Source organism: Numenius arquata, chromosome 1 (genome assembly GCF_964106895.1).
Source record: "Numenius arquata chromosome 1, bNumArq3.hap1.1, whole genome shotgun sequence".
Classification (NCBI taxonomy): domain Eukaryota; kingdom Metazoa; phylum Chordata; class Aves; order Charadriiformes; family Scolopacidae; genus Numenius; species Numenius arquata.
Window position 1 is genome coordinate 53,894,693 of NC_133576.1, and position 11,705 is coordinate 53,906,397.

Below are 11,705 nucleotides of genomic sequence, written 5' to 3' on the forward strand. Positions count from 1 at the left end.
GTCAAAAGAGATGAACATGAATGACTCCAGTGTATATCACTGGAGAATAAATGGGGTTATCTTTCCACTAGCGGTCCTTTCAGTACTTCAGCTCACAGGCATTTATGTCAGAAGTTGTTCTGTTGTGGACAGTGGCTATTTGTGGTGCAAGCATATACAAGCTCCTGAAGCTGAGCTTCCAGCTCCTGCAGAATAGGAGCACCGGGGCTTCTAAACCCTTGGCAGTCCATCTTCACTAACTACGCCATTCAGGATAATCTTAGGAGTCTGCTTGTTGTCCCCAACTTCTTCAGCTGTACACTCTGGAGGCTCTAGGTCATCGTATCTTCTCCGATAAACCACCCTTGAAATTAGGGTTATCAGAAACATTTCCATGATGAGGAGCTGCTGGATCATATCTGCCAAAAAAACAAAGGAGGCAAAGAAAAGCCCCCAAAAGGGGGAAATGTCTATGAGACACAAAATAAATACCTGGCTCATTAATTTTCATCTGTGCAAAAGGAAGAAAGTTTATCATCCCGTCCCCCATAACAAAGTGTCTCACTCTCAGCAATAAAATCAGTTGCAGAATTACAGTATTGCCCATCAATAAGCATGCAATAAGTTATGCATCCAAATTGCAAGAGATTTAACGGTAATTATGCACGTTGATTTCTTGTCCTCCCATTTCTGATTCCAACTCTTCTCAAGTTTTTCTCTGTGACTATGACAGCTATAAAACTTCTGCTGTTTGTTTTTTTTTTTTCTTTAAGTAAAAGCTGAGATTCTCCAAAAGCTACATGATCCCAGGAAACTACTATTTTGGGAAAACATCAGATACTGCAGTTAGGAACACTGAACTGTCACCTTCATAACTAAATGAAGAATATCCTTCCCAGAAGAACTTACATGCTCCTCTTGCTGAAGAGGAGAGTGGTGGAGCACAGGGAATAATTCTTTGTGTGGCCAAGATGTTGATAATAGCTGTCTGCAAGTGGTTCAGAACGAGGATAAACTGCACCAGAAAGAGAAAACAGATGCCTGTTTTAAACCAGGAAAAGGTTTATAGTTCACACAACAATTCTGTTTTCATAATAGACCCTCGTTTGCCTCATTCCTCCTTTCTTGCCCTCCCTCTCCTCCCAACTAGCAGCAGGCTGCCTGCCACTCTGCAGAATTCATCTTTAGGTCAGCATAGTATTGCCCTGAATGTGAGTATTAAATCAAACCTCTGTTTGAAAAGTATTTCTTCTCAGCCCTTCATTTGGGAGGTGCTTTATATACAGACCTCCCAGTTGGGTTTTTAAACAATACTGAGCTCTGAATAATAGATAACAATGTTTTAGAAATTTCCTGTTAATCTGACCTATGAGCTTATGCTCTCCCTTAGTGCAGGAAGGACTCAAAGAACATTTTTTCTGTTGTCTCTTCTTTTTGTCACAGCAGGGAGATGTGGTGCTCCCCAAGTTATATGGAAGCAGCTTCTTTGCCAGAAGGGATGAAGGACTCTTTGCAGATTGGGTTCAGCAACAATCACTTATGCATCATATTACCTGCTATTCACTGAGCTAGGCCTTCGCTGCCTTGGAGATATCAAAGTGTCTTTCTAGCTGCTGGTGTAACTGCCCGAGTATAAACCCTCACATCAAGAGAGTTTGCCTTCTTAAACCTAGATTCACCCTAATGCAGCTTTGCAGGTGTGACTATCCTGTTTATTGCATTTATAAAAGTTTAATAACTTACTTAACAGAGATCTTAGTGCACTAGCCTTTCTATGTGCTCTGTTCAAGAAGGATGCACATCCAAGGATTCTGCCGTACTCTCTTCAGGGTGATGGGGAAGAGGGTGGCCCTATCTCTGGGCTTTTTCAATCTGGTTCTGTTCCTTACTATTTAATGATTCCCAGCCAGTATTTTCATTATTATCTAACTCTGAAGCGCAGAATGGCCGAGAAAAATATTGTCAAACCAGAATACTGTGACATTGACGCTCAGACAGTTCAAACAACAGCCACCCACACAACGCTCCACATTCTCTCTTAGTTTTTAAAAGTAGACACCAGCATTTTAACATTGTGTTTCAGGATACTGCATCTACAAAGCTTCCTTCAAGCCCCACAGAAGGCGTTGTTTTGGTTTCAGTTGCCTAAAGATGAATGGATTTTACCCGGGTCTCAGGTCCCCAGCGCTCCTGAGAGACTAGAAGTAAATTGGCTAAAACTGAAACTGAACAGCAGCCAAAGACAGTGCTTCAAAGGGATGCAGCTTTAATTGGGTAAAAATATACATAGTGCATTTAATGGAGGAGAAAAAAATACTATAACTTTTCAACAAAGGACCAAGAACCAGAAAGACAGTGTTATATCAAGAATTAAGAAAAATTCTTATCAGAAATATTAAACTTCTCACCTGATAAAGAGCAAACTTAGAGATGATCTTCTTGCAGGTAAGTAGAGTCCTAACTTGTTGAAACATGATTGCAACTGGCCACAGAGCAAGAATGGTGAGGACACCAATGAAGCAGTTAATCCATATTGCAGCTTCTTTAGGAGATAACTAAGAGGCAAATCAAACAAGTGTACCTATAAAACTTTACAGTGCATTTTACTGTTTCCAGGAAGAAATTGTGAACTGGATGATGTAGACATTAAAATGCTTGTTTCTAACTCTCTGAAAGCTGATGGCAGCGGCAGTTGCTGGGGTTTGCATGGGGAAACTGCACAATACCAACTGGAGTGTTAGTTCAGTGCCCTCACCCAGCGGGCATGAACATGTAAATCTTCTCAGGCTGGGAAGCTACCACAACCTGACCCCAGCAGCAACTGGGAACGCCCAGCAGCTCCTTAGAGCATATTCAGCATGACGTCTCAGAGAGGCCATTGATTTTATACCATGAAACAACAAAAAAAATTTATTGCTTTTAATCTGAGTTATCCAAGAGGTGCAATATTATTAGCAGATACAGACTTCTCCATCATCTTGCAGCTTAGATGGTACAAACTAGAAGTACAGTACTATCTTCTCTAGTAAAAAAATCACCATGATTTGCAGAAAAAAAGAACAGAATTAGGCTTCCTGTTTACATGCCAGTACATACACTTGTTTCTTAAGGCTGTACCTTATAAAACACAGGTCAGGAACAACCCACATGGCAACTTGCAGTCCTGTCATTCTAGCCATGCAAGCTGAGAAAGATATTGGAGCATAATCTGATGCCTAACCCACCCTGATGCCCAGTTTCTTTCCAAGAGAAGCCAGGAAATGGAGAGTCTGGGGGAAGGCAGAAATTATATGCTTCAGGGTCTCAAAAGAATACAGTAAGACTCACTTGGAAGTGCTCCTAGATTTCACAGTTGTAGGCTAAGATACTAAGACATGTCAGCCCTAAAACCTATGGATTTTGTGGACCATCTCTGATTAAAATATTTACTTACATTGTAAGGGGTATAATTGCCATTAGTCCAAAGCACTATTGATAAAAACATGAACATGGGTCGAAAGAAAGCAAACTGAAAGGTGCCCAGCTTCATCCAAAAGAGGGTTCGCCTGGCCAGAAAAAAAAATAAAAATCACATAGGCCAAAATCTTATTAGCAACTTTGATAACATTTTTTTGATAGTCAACTGCAAAACTTTCCCACTCCTGTAGCATGTGGCTAAAATATGGCGAGGAACAGCTTCAAGATTAGAAAATTGTTCCAAGAATTACCCAGTGTTTATTTAGTAAAGTCTCTACAAAAATAGTACTTTTTCTTTTTTGTAGCAATTACATACTAACCAAAGCTGAGCAAAATGTGATGTTTCTCTGCTCTGAAGCTAACCAGAGAGCTAGTAGCAGCATAACTGGTTTTGGAGCAATAATGCCACTTGCTCTTGCCTCGTTGCCTTACTATTTCAGTTTTCCAATGAAATTGGGAAATTTAGTCTGCCTCCTCAGACACTTCCTAGTCCTGTGGTGGATCAAGAAAAGGAATCATACAGACCTAGGTGAAAGGATTGGCAGTTTTTCAATACATCATGAATACCACCATGTAAGCATCTGGTTTTGCTCCTCCGTACTCTTAACAGGAGAAAGGAACTATCTTTCACTCGGAAAACTGCACAAGGCCAGCAGGACAGGTCAGGATTTCCTTACTTCTGTCAGTATAAACTGGGTCCAGAACACAGCCCATACACTGTGACCTGGCCAGCCAGCATTAAAGGTCACCAGGAAAGGGGAAGATGCGCTTCCTAACAGAGGACATGAAAGCTGACTAACCTGAACTCTCCTTCAGCCTTCACAGGTCAAGCTGTGGCTGCTACGGTTGGCTCACATTTTAGTCTACCACCGTGTATTTCCCATACTGTTGATGTGGTCTTCGCTGTGGCTCCTTGGGCCCTTGAGACTGTCATCAGAGATGCCTCAGCAGACAACAGGCTGCCATTAAGTACATTAGAGGAATTACAGGAATTGCTCAATTAATATAGCTAATAAGCACAGGGTTATGGACAGCACAAAGCACAAACACGTGTGGAAAGGCCTACAAGTGGCCAGCCATTTAGCGCATGTGCCTTTTCAAAGACTGATTATTCCCAAAGGGCTTTAAAGAATAATATGACAAAACAGTGCAGTCACTGCAATGCCAGGAGTTGTCTTCCTTGCTGACACAGGTCTATCTTTCTCAACCATCAGACGACTCCTGCCACATCTCTCCCCACTGTATGGTTTGTTACTTTGCCCCATCTGTCTCCTGTACCTTGTTAACTTTCTCAGGACTACTTGATAGTATATGGCGTTTTAAAAGAATAAATTCCTCCCTTGGAGTAACTCCCTGTTTCCCCAGAAGATACCTATGGGAGGAATAAGAGACTGACCTTTCTCTGGTATAGTTTGCCTATATTTCAAAAAATTGTACCCTGTAATGGGAAAAGGCTGGAAGTCAGAAGCAGAGACAGCAGATGTGTTTCCCAGTGCTATGGACAGTGGAGAAGGAGCCCTAAGCCTTTTGCACAGCAAAAAGCCTTTTTTTTTTAAAAAACAGACAGCTGTCCTTCCTCCCAGCAATAGTAGGCACTATCTAGGTCCTGAAAGGAGTTAATATTAGCTATTATCATTCTGGGTAAGCTCTCACTGCACTGATCAACAGCAGGGCAAAGTAGGGGATCCTCTCCCAAGCTCCCAGCTACCACAACCTATACAGAGGGTGACAGATACAAAAAGAGAAATAAATATACTGGTGACATGTTAGATCTATAGCGTAGCTCTGTCCCATGGCATTTCTTCAGCTCTGACTGCTGAAATGCACCCGAACCAATGCCCATGGAAATTGGTAGGAGTCATTTAGATCCATATCCGTAGCTGCTGATTTTATGTCGTTGTATTACATCCATTTTTGGAGGTATATTTTTCCATTGGTTTACTACCTATTCTTCTTGGTGCCTCCCTCCATGTAAATAATTACTGTTATTCCATTAAAATAAAATGACGTAAAGAAGAGTTTAAATGCTAATACCGCACTCTTAAGGAAAAATTATTACAATAACAAAATAAGAATTTTTGTGAAAGCATCACAAATTGCTATCTTGTGTTCTGTTTGCAGCTTTCATTTAACCAGATGACAAAGTCCCTAAAGTCCCTCTGACACTAATGACCAGGCCCTCATAGAAAAGTCTCTGTCTTGCACATTCAGTCCTTCAGCTTTTGCTTTTAATGAGAGAAACATAATCTGTGCCAGAATGAAAGCCCTGGGAAATACATGAAGCTTCCAGGCTGTGGAGCAATGTGTAAATGACAGGGTGACGCTAGCCAGAGGAGAAGCCCCACCAGGCAGTGCTCAAAGGAGGCAGGGTTTCTGTTACATTATATTTACTCCTGTAGGTGCATCTTCACCCCACTTCTCAAAGATGCATTAACACTAAGCTTAGTAGAAGAAAATATTTGCTTTTGCCTCACCAGACAACGCCATTTTGTTGAGATCAAAGCTTTCCAGGAGTTGCATCTATTTTTTGTTCTAAAAATAATTTTAATCTTAAATAGTTTTAAAGTCAAAATCAGAATGAAACATCTCCATTTCATCAAAGTAAGAGAAATTTTCTTTCAAGACAGCCTCAATTTGACAATTCTGCTTGTGAAAAATACCCAGTTTGGAGACATTTGTTCCCTTCTGGAATGAAAAGAAACTGAAATCTCAATTATTAGGGTTTCCAGAGTAGAAATTCCTCCTCCCACACACCACTGCTTACTACATAAATGATTTCTTGGAAGAGAATGTGATTAGTTGGGCAGATACCACAGTGCTCAACATTACTATGAGTGGGAACACTGCACCAGGTTAAACTGAGAGAGGTCACGCTCTCGACGCTTATGCAAAATTCTGCATTATAAAAATGAAATAAATTAGTGGTGGTGTACAGCCCCAAAGTGATGGCACTGTTTAAAAGAGATGGCTTAAGACTGACTTTCGGGAAGCGGGGAGGCCCTTTGCTGAAAGCCTGGCCTTGCCAAGTTGGCTGAATTCCAGCAGCCGTTTTCCAGCTGGGAAATTTTAAAGGGCAACTCACCGAGTGATGCGTACACGAGGGAGGCAAAGGCAGCAGCAGCAGCAGGGACCGGTGCTGATCTTGAAGTGACCATTTTCAAACCGCCTGAGCAGCAGCTTTTGACCTCCGCACTCTTTAATCATCATCAGCAGGAACTTGTGGATAACTATGGCAAAAAATCTAGGAGACGAAGAAAATGCCAACTTGAATCTGCCTGCATGTCTCTTGCATGTCTGCGCAGGCCAGTGCCGCCTTCTGTCCAGGGTTCTAACAGCTTGCGCTTCGCAGTCAAGAAAATTTCTACCACTAGTTGTGAAAAACCTTTAGCTTTCTATCAGCTTGGAGGACCAGAACTGCCCTAATCTGACCGAAAGAGGAACAAACTGAGGCACAGAGTAGCTGTGGAATTTCCCAAAGCCGCACTGGTGGCTGGTGGCAGAGTCAGTATTAAAGCACAGGCTTTTCTGGCCCAAGCCATTACGGCCATATTTTTCCATCAGTTAATCTAGTCCTGACCGGTCCAAGCTTTTCAGAACAAGACCAATTTCTCCTCTCAAAAAACCCAACAAAACCAACCCAAAACCAAAACCCAACCACCCAACAACAATAAACATTGCTGGGTTCATATATACATAGCTATCATTGTATGCGCTGACCCAGTCAGGGTGCGGTTCCTCTGCAGCCAAAGCTGATCCAAGCACTGACTGCTGCAACCCCACCTCTCCCTCCTTCACCAGTTGCACTTTCTCAACCCTTCCTAGGTACTACAAATTGTGCAACCACCCTTTCCTCCCAGAACCAAACTGATTTAGGGACTGATTCACTGAAATCCAAACCCGCCAAATAAAAGAGGTCCTCTTCAGCTGCGCTGCCTCCTTGAAGGAGCTTGCTGTGTGCAGCTGGAGACTGTGGGTGGTGGTGGATGCAAGTGAGGGTACAGGAACCTGCAGCTTGGGTAAGGGAGGAGGGGGGATTCAGACAGGCTTAAAGTGCCATAGGACTGGATCCTTGGAAGTTTCTGGCAATCTGCACAAATTTTGCGTGCTCACAGTGTTCCCTACTACTGTGTTTTCCCTCCTTTTTAACTCTACTCTCTTAGTAAATGCAATGTGGCAAGGGGTGAGGCTATTCATGAGAGCCTGTGATACTGTCCTGCAGTGGGTTCCAAAATCATCCCAAAATCAACGGCAGAGTGCCCAAGGCCACAGCATCCCCCCACCTGGCTCTGCCTACCAGGGCTGCACCATCACCGCCAGAAAGCGAGGACCACATTTCTCCCTTCTCCACTGTGCGTGTCAGAGCTGTCATGCTTGTACAGAATGTGCTTTTATCAGGACAAATGCAGAACATTTTTACATTGATATACTCATCGGAGGTTCACTTGCCACCATTAATAACAGACCTCTACGGCTCATCATTAGTAAAAGCACAGAGAAGTCACAGGTCAGAGTCTCATTCCACACGACATGCAGAGAGAGGGAAGAAAGAGTAGAGCTTCAAAGCAACTGTCAATCCGAGGGATCAATTACATGCGAGTCACAGATCTTTCATACTGAGGTTCCCACACTAGGGGACTGTAGCACTGGGAACTGCTTCAGCATTTTCCACCTCCCAGAAAAGAGCTGCCAAGAGATTTCAACTCAAACCAAAAATTACTAAATTGTTAAATTTACAAAATGACTGTGTTTACCAAGAGCAGCAGATGTTTAAAGGGAAGAAATTCAGGGTTTGGGGCAACGTCTGGAAACAAGCAGAATACTCACACTGCTGCTGTGAAATCTGTAAACATTGTTGAGCGAGGAATCCACATGCCAATGCATGAAGTAGTAGCGCTCACCTACAGAGAAAGGGAGGAGGGTTGTACGAAGGGCAGAGATAAAGCAGGTTCATGTGGATTTTCAGGGAAACCCCATTTTCAACATTCAATTTTATCTCCTTTCCATAATAACCTACTGGAGCTGCAGCATTAACCCAAATTATGATTGATCTTTTGGAGGAGGGGATTTTCCTGTAGATGTAGAGTGCTTCCTCTATAAACACAAGATTGGCAATCAGCGTCATCAGAGTCAAAATTGCAAAGAGAAACCTCCCTGGTAGGTCAAGGCCTGCAGAGAGAGAAAAGAAAACAGAAAGGTCTGGCGTATTTCATAAGCATTCCAAACATTTAATGTAAAGACACCATCTCTGAGGGGCTTCTTAGCCCTATTCCTGAAAAGACTTGCGCTCATCCTTAGCTACATAGGCGCACCATTGACTCCACAGGATGATTCAAATACTTCAACTTAAGTTCATGACTAAATTTTTCCAGGATCCACCGACAGCATATGGGAAGAATATGCCTCCATGTTCTCAAAGTATTATGCAGAATAATGAAAGCATTATTCAGAAAGGTGGAGGTCCAGGACAAATGTCCTTAGATGAAGGTAAATACATAACAGAACAGAAATAAATGCATAATACGTAATATAAATAAATGCATTAAATACATATTCTGGGAACTTTTCCAGGCAGACTACAAGCAAAAATGTATTTACTCAGAATTAGTTCTTTGCTTCCATTGTATGTTCATAAGCATGTTTGTGCAGAACTTCCTTAGGTATGCAAACCTTTTAGAGTCTCAGTGAAAGTTTGTGGGGCACACGAACAATGTAAGGGTAAGCCCCTGATATATCTAGCCTGAGATAAAACTTGATGCCTTCACCAAATTCTTTTTTATTTCTCCTTTAATGCTGGCTACAGGTATCAACATTTACCCATGGCTGATGGTTTTAGGTCTCCCTTGATGCTTGGTATGGATATCAACTTTTTACCCACGGCTGATGTTTGAGGTGGATTTTCTCCCAAGAAATGTGCTTCCAGAGACAGAACAAAGCACGGTAATGGTGTCACGTTTAATTTAGGAGAAGTTCATGATCATCACTGTTACTAACTCCTGTTGTGACCGTAGCCCCTCTAAAATGATACCAAGCAATGCCTGCAAAGGGAAGCCGCCGCCCCAGCCTCTTTCATGTAACCTGCTTCAAAAAAATCCCCCAGTACTTCTAGACTTGGCTGCGGGCAGAGCACTCCACATCTCAGCGGGCATCTCCACACCACAGCTCTCACCACGGGGGAGCCTGAGACCAAGAGACAGGTCTACAGGTCGGTTTCCCTGCTCGGTTCGGCGGGTACCGTCAGGCCCCGCCGACCACCCTCCTTCCCTCACACCCCACCCGCAGCTCTGCTCTCCTCTTTTCCTCCCCGCAGGCGAAGCCAGCTCGGCCTCCCCCTGCCAGGCCGATGTCCGCCCGGGGGATCTCCTCGCCGGGGAAGAAGGGCGGCGGGGCAGGCAGAGGCAGGGGCCGGGCATCGCCAACCGCCGCGGCTGGGTGCTGAGGGGAGCGCGCGGCGCGGCCAGCGCGGCCGTTAACGGCTGGGCAGCAGCGGGCAGCCCCTTCTCCCTCACGCCTTCCCACCCCACCTCCCGCCCCGTCCCGCCGCGCTTACTCTGCAGATGCTCCTCCGAGAAGGGCGGCTCGCTGGCGCCGCAGGATGGTTGGAGGGTCACGTTCGCCTCGCCTTCCATGGCGGCGCGGACCCCGGCCGGCCCGCTGAGGTGCCCTAGCTGCGTCGAGGGGATAGGGGACGGGGGGTGGCGTGAGCGGCGGGGGTCGGTGGCCGCCCGCTTGGTCCCTGGGGAGCCGCGATGCGCAGCCCGCCTGGTCGGGGCCGCCGAGGGGCGGTTAATGATTAGCCCGGGAGCCGGGGCCGGGCCGGCGGCCCGCAGGGCCCGGCCTCAGCGCTGCCTCCTGGCGCCCAGCGGCCCCGGGCACCGCCGGGCTGGGCAGTGCCGAGGCCGGGGGGTGGGGGGCGGAACGCGCCCACCTCGCTCGCCGCTCCATCTGCCAGGAACTGCGTCCCGGCTGTTCCCGGTGTCTCTGCTCGGTCTCCGTGGAGGGGCTCTTGAGGAAGCCAGCCATTCCCGCCCCCGTCCCCTTCCTTCGCAGGCCCAGGGAGTCGGGGCGCCTGGAGTCGGGTCCCGCAGAGGAGGGACGGGGAATCAGCCAAGGAGCGGGCTGGATTCCCCAGTGCCAGATCCGCTTTTACCCCAGTCTGTCAGAGCAGCTCAGGGCACTGCATGCTCTGCAAGGGGCCTGTGGAGGCAGAAAGCTGCTTGGTTAGTGTAGCAGACGTGCAAAGGATTTTCCACGGAGCCCCTCACCAAAGACTTCCCGCTAATCTTGGCTGCAATGAGGTGAAAAGCTGCACCACCTTCTGCACTGGCTGAAGGAAAGCACGTCGAGGGATTCTCCACTTCCCACATGGTTCATTTGCTAGAAGGATCCTTTCTGCGAGTCGGAGTCGTTTCAGGCTGTCTCCAGGAAAAGGGAATGAGTAATGAAATGATAGAGTTTGGTGACCCACAGACTTGTTCTGGGTAGCCAGGCTGAAAGCTGGCTGCAAGAAGCAGCAGAGGGGTCGTTACAGCTCTGAGCGACAAAACAGCAGGTGACACACTCTATCAATAAACACAAAGTAGTGTTCGGGTAGGGGGGAGAAGGACAACCCTAACTACCTATGCAATGAGGAGCTGTTGCTGCTCAGGAAAAAGATCTTGGGGCCATGGTGGATAGTCCTCAGAAATGACAGCTGAGGAGCCAGCATGGGTGAAAATGCAAAGGAATGCCAGGAATTAGTGGATAAAGAAGGGAAGACAGAAAACAGCTAAAATACATATGGAGGCCTCCATCAAGGTGGCATTCTGAGAAGCTGAACAAATTGAGGGAAGGTGGGGAATGTAGGGACTGTGGAATGTTCGTAGGCACCATGGGCGTTGTGGTAAAACCTGCCATTTTGCAGTTTTCATAGGATCCCCAGAGGTTTTACAGGAAGGACAGGCTAGACGCTGAAACACAGCCAGCAAGAGCACAGGGATGCAGAGAAGAACTCAACTGCTCAGTGGCTAACACCAGCAGGTACTCGACTGAGAAAAGGCAGATCCTTGCCAGTGCGGCAGGGCTTGGGAGCAACACAGCTTGGTCTGTTACTGTCAGGAGGGCTTGGTTGCAGACCAAAGCCATTTATTTTGAGTCCTCCTTGCCATTGCTGTCATTGTTTTCACTGCATTGAAAGGTGAAGAGAAGAGCTTTACAGTTTCACTGGGGGGGATGCGGCAGTAACTGGCTGTTAGAATGTGTTATCTGCCCAGTCTTCACAGGCTGCCCAGAGC

General features: G+C 45.9%; 1 protein-coding gene across 1 annotated transcript; it reads right to left on the minus strand.

Moving 5' to 3' along the window:
- Window positions 1-210: 210 nt before the first annotated feature.
- Window positions 211-10,061, minus strand: LOC141470903 (organic solute transporter subunit alpha-like). The gene is made up of 8 exons (XM_074157213.1): window positions 9,983-10,061; window positions 8,450-8,601; window positions 8,260-8,333; window positions 6,518-6,676; window positions 3,413-3,524; window positions 2,388-2,534; window positions 889-994; window positions 211-398 (listed from the first exon to the last, which is right to left on the minus strand). The coding sequence occupies exons 1-8, from the start codon at window positions 10,059-10,061 to the stop codon at window positions 211-213; spliced, it is 1,017 nt and encodes a 338-aa protein (XP_074013314.1).
- Window positions 10,062-11,705: the final 1,644 nt, after the last annotated feature.